Source organism: Nansenia antarctica (genome assembly GCF_963989245.1).
Source record: "Nansenia antarctica genome assembly, chromosome: 1".
NCBI classification, from domain to species: Eukaryota; Metazoa; Chordata; class Actinopteri; order Argentiniformes; family Microstomatidae; genus Nansenia; species Nansenia antarctica.
The window spans coordinates 67,914,062-67,917,703 of record NC_137674.1 but is presented as its reverse complement, the minus strand read 5'-3'; the positions used below and the strand labels follow the sequence as shown (position 1 = coordinate 67,917,703).

Sequence of the window (3,642 nt, the reverse complement as noted above, 5' to 3'; positions counted from 1 at the left end):
AAAGAGTCCAGGATGTATACGGCCGGACTGAACCCGTTTTACGCATCAAATTTTAGTCTATGGTCAGCTTACTGCGCGGGTGGTTTTGCTATGGATACGATAAAGAAACCTTCATTTTGCATCGCAGACATATTGCAGGTTGGAGATGGTGAACATATCCCGGGATCATCGGCCCTCATGGCTCATATGGGACACCGCGCTCAGGTCCACTCCTCCGGCTCTCCGCTGCGTCCCTCCCCGATGGCGCCGGAGGCTTCCGTTTTTGGTGCGAGGGTGAACCCCACGTCTCCGTATCACAGACACGGAATACACCTAACCTCTCTGACCAGAACAGCACATCACTGCCAACAAGCCCCCCCACCGTCCAGCAAGGACCTCAAGTTCGGAATCGATCGGATATTGTCAACAGACTTCGACCCAAAGACAAAGGAGACGTCCTCCTTAACAGGTAAGAGTTGAACTTTTTATGATGTGTCCCACTGGAAGCTCTGGAGTAAACTAGGCTTGAACTAGCACTTATACACCGACATGGCCATTTACAATTATACTCTCTCCTAATGTCAGTCAAAGGAAACATTTAAGAATGCCATTATGTTGAACAATTACATTTTATAAGATGGCTTATCGTCCTGACCACCGAAAGGACCAACACCACCACGGTGGTACTTTATCCTTCACACATTTACAAACCTTCCTAATAAACCTATGAACATTTAGTTGCTTTACGAACTAGGACAGTGAACATTAAAGCACACGAAATTGTTCTACACTTTTTAACAGAAAAAAACTAACCGTTGACAAATAATAATAATAACCCTTATTTGTATAGCACTTTTCCTGCAAACGTTGCAGCTCATCCTCGTGTATATATAATGTATATATATATAATCCTCGTGTATTATACGTTGCGGTAATTCCCACTAATTTATCTCTCGTCCTGTGACAGATCTCACATCCATTGTTAGCGCGAACCGTCAGTCAGGGATCCACATCCCCATGCAGCCTTCGGCGAGCCAGTACTTCGCATCCATAGACGGGATGACCGACGCGTCCTCCATGATGAGCTCACTAGGCACCGCCGGCAGGCAAGCAGGGCAGCATCAGTTTCAGGACACCTTCCCAGGTAGTGTAGCTGTCCTATAGGCTAACACATAAGCAGGGCATTCAAGGAGATGCCATGCACAGTTCATTTACATAGTATTCGAATATTTCTCTCATTGTATTTCAAGCCATATATCTGCTTGCCTGTATACTGCTCATGATTGACACTTGGCATGTTGATGGCATGACACTTTTCTGTTGACTGTTAGGCTTAATATACACCAATACCGAAATACCATACCTTTATCAACATTGTGTTTGATTGAATAAAACCATTGTTCCTTAACATCTGTGTATTTGTATTTACACAGGTCCCTATGCTGTCCTTACAAAAGACACAATGCCACAGACGTACAAAAGAAAGAGATCTTGGTCGAGGGCTGTCTTCTCCAACCTGCAGAGGAAAGGACTTGAGAAACGATTCGAAATACAGAAATATGTCACCAAGCCTGACAGAAAACAACTGGCCGCAATGCTTGGCCTAACAGATGCACAGGTAAGATGCAGCAAATTAGGCCTCTTTAGGCCTCAGGCATTAACGGTATGGACATTTTGTTATGGAGTTATTCACCAATAAGTTGCATTATGCCCATATGCTGAGCTATTTTTAGAGTTCTTGTTTTTTGTAATGAAAACATCAATAGGCTTTAACAATAACTTGGCCTTGTATTGTTAAGACAGGAAGTCTCCACTCATCGGACACACCCGGCAATATAGGCTACTGTAGTTTACTGTAGGGCAAATGTTGCGCAATTGAAAATTGAAGAGGAAATGAAAGTCGATTACATAGAATTATTGCACAGACAAAGGTCATAAACTAGTATCTTACACAACTCTATCGGATTAGGCAATATTATTTGCTGAATAATTGTTTTTAGGACTTTTTCTATCCTCTACTGATTCTGAAGTATTGTCAAGTTATTCACCATACTTTCCTGATCAAAACGGTCAACATTTTTAGTGTCAGACTTAGCCTGGTGCACAATTACATTTCTGTATTGGCAAGGCAAGTTTATTTGTATAGCACATTTCATAACAGGGGCAATTCAAAGTGCTTTACATACATTATAAAAAATACAGCAAGAGGAGCATAGTAAGAAAAAGAAAAATGACAATGAATAAAAGCAAATATAAGAGAAGTAAATAGACATTCAATAAGACAGTAGTTCATTAGTTATTGGTCAGTAGCGCTCAGATCGCCGTGTAAACGAGCTCGTGCTGTCCCCCTGCAGGTGAAGGTGTGGTTCCAGAACAGGCGCATGAAGTGGCGGCATTCTAAAGAAGCTCAGGCGCAGAAAGACAAGGAGAAGGAGACACCGGACAACAAGTCCCCGGCCGAGGCCTCCGAGCCCAAGGAGCACGAGGAGTCCGAATGCGAGAGCGAAGCGAGTGAGTCTGAACTGGACGACGGACAGGAGGACAAGAGCGACCTGGACATTTCTGAGCATAACAAGACTAGTGTAATCATGACCGGTGCCACCCCTGTGAGTACTGAGGAAGCAACGCCAGTCGCCGCAATAACAGACACAGTGGCCTCATCGCAAATGTTGATATGAATGAACTGTCTGTGTTCGTTGTTTTGATGTAAGATTAATAATTTAATATAAGTATTTTTGATATAAGCCTGCAGAGCGAAGGTTGGAATTGAAACGCATCTTAAAGAACAGGGCCATAGTGGACTGTCTCTTAAAGGAGAGGGCCATAGTGGACTGTCTCTTAAAGGAGAGGGCCGTAGTGGACTGTCTCCGTATCTCCACCTTAGCTCTGTCAATAAATGGCTAGCCTACAATGTGCATGACTCCTTAATTGAAGGAAATATTCTGTTGTGAATTTTATCTGAACCACTTGCTCCATCTAATGAAATCCCAGAACATTACAATGTTAATGTAATTTTCTCTGGAGGTATTGATATCATTGTATATTTTAACAATAATTATTTGCACTGAAAATATTGTAAATAAAAGGTTTCTTACTTTTGAATTATTTTATTATTATTATTATTATTGATATTATTAATATAATTTCCTTATTTTAGCCTCACCAAATGATTATAATTGTTACTGACAACAGTTCATCGGTTCATCTTCCTTTGTCTTAGAACTAATATTATTATTATTATTTTTTTTTACTTGTCGTGTCTATTTTATCTTTTAATTACGCCTTAAAATAGAGAGCGCCGTCATCAGATTCAGATTGAACTGTATTTCCTCTTTCCAACGACGGTCATAAGGACATAATGACCTCCTCATCGTTATGGCCTATAATTCCACACGTCTTTGTTCCGCTCTATGGAGGAATAATTGATCTAAATCTTGTTTTAAATCCTTCTTATGGTTTATGAATGTATTCAATTATAAAACAATTAAAGCAATATATTTGCTTTACACCTGCGTATTCATTCATAGGAATCACAATGAATGTCCTGACTTCAAGATCATCGTGGAGCTCCTGTCAGTGCTATCAATTAATGCCTATTCAAATGAATCAATTCATTATTCAAATTAAGCATTTAGGAATAAATCATTGATACTGTAATGTTAC

At 40.5% G+C, this 3,642-nt stretch overlaps 1 protein-coding gene across 1 annotated transcript in view; it reads left to right on the top strand.

Annotated features, from left to right (window-relative positions):
- The window catches only part of hlx1 (H2.0-like homeo box 1), a 3,153-nt gene extending 72 nt beyond the window's left edge, over positions 1-3,081 (top strand). The window contains exons 1-3 of the mRNA XM_080536650.1: positions 1-448; positions 1,413-1,597; positions 2,334-3,081. The exon at positions 1-448 is cut by the window's left edge and continues 72 nt beyond it. Coding sequence (XP_080392776.1) covers positions 13-448; positions 1,413-1,597; positions 2,334-2,657 — 945 coding nt within the window. The 5' untranslated portion in view covers positions 1-12 and the 3' untranslated portion in view covers positions 2,658-3,081. The remainder of the gene's footprint in view (positions 449-1,412; positions 1,598-2,333) is intronic.
- The last annotated feature ends 561 nt before the right edge of the window (positions 3,082-3,642 follow it).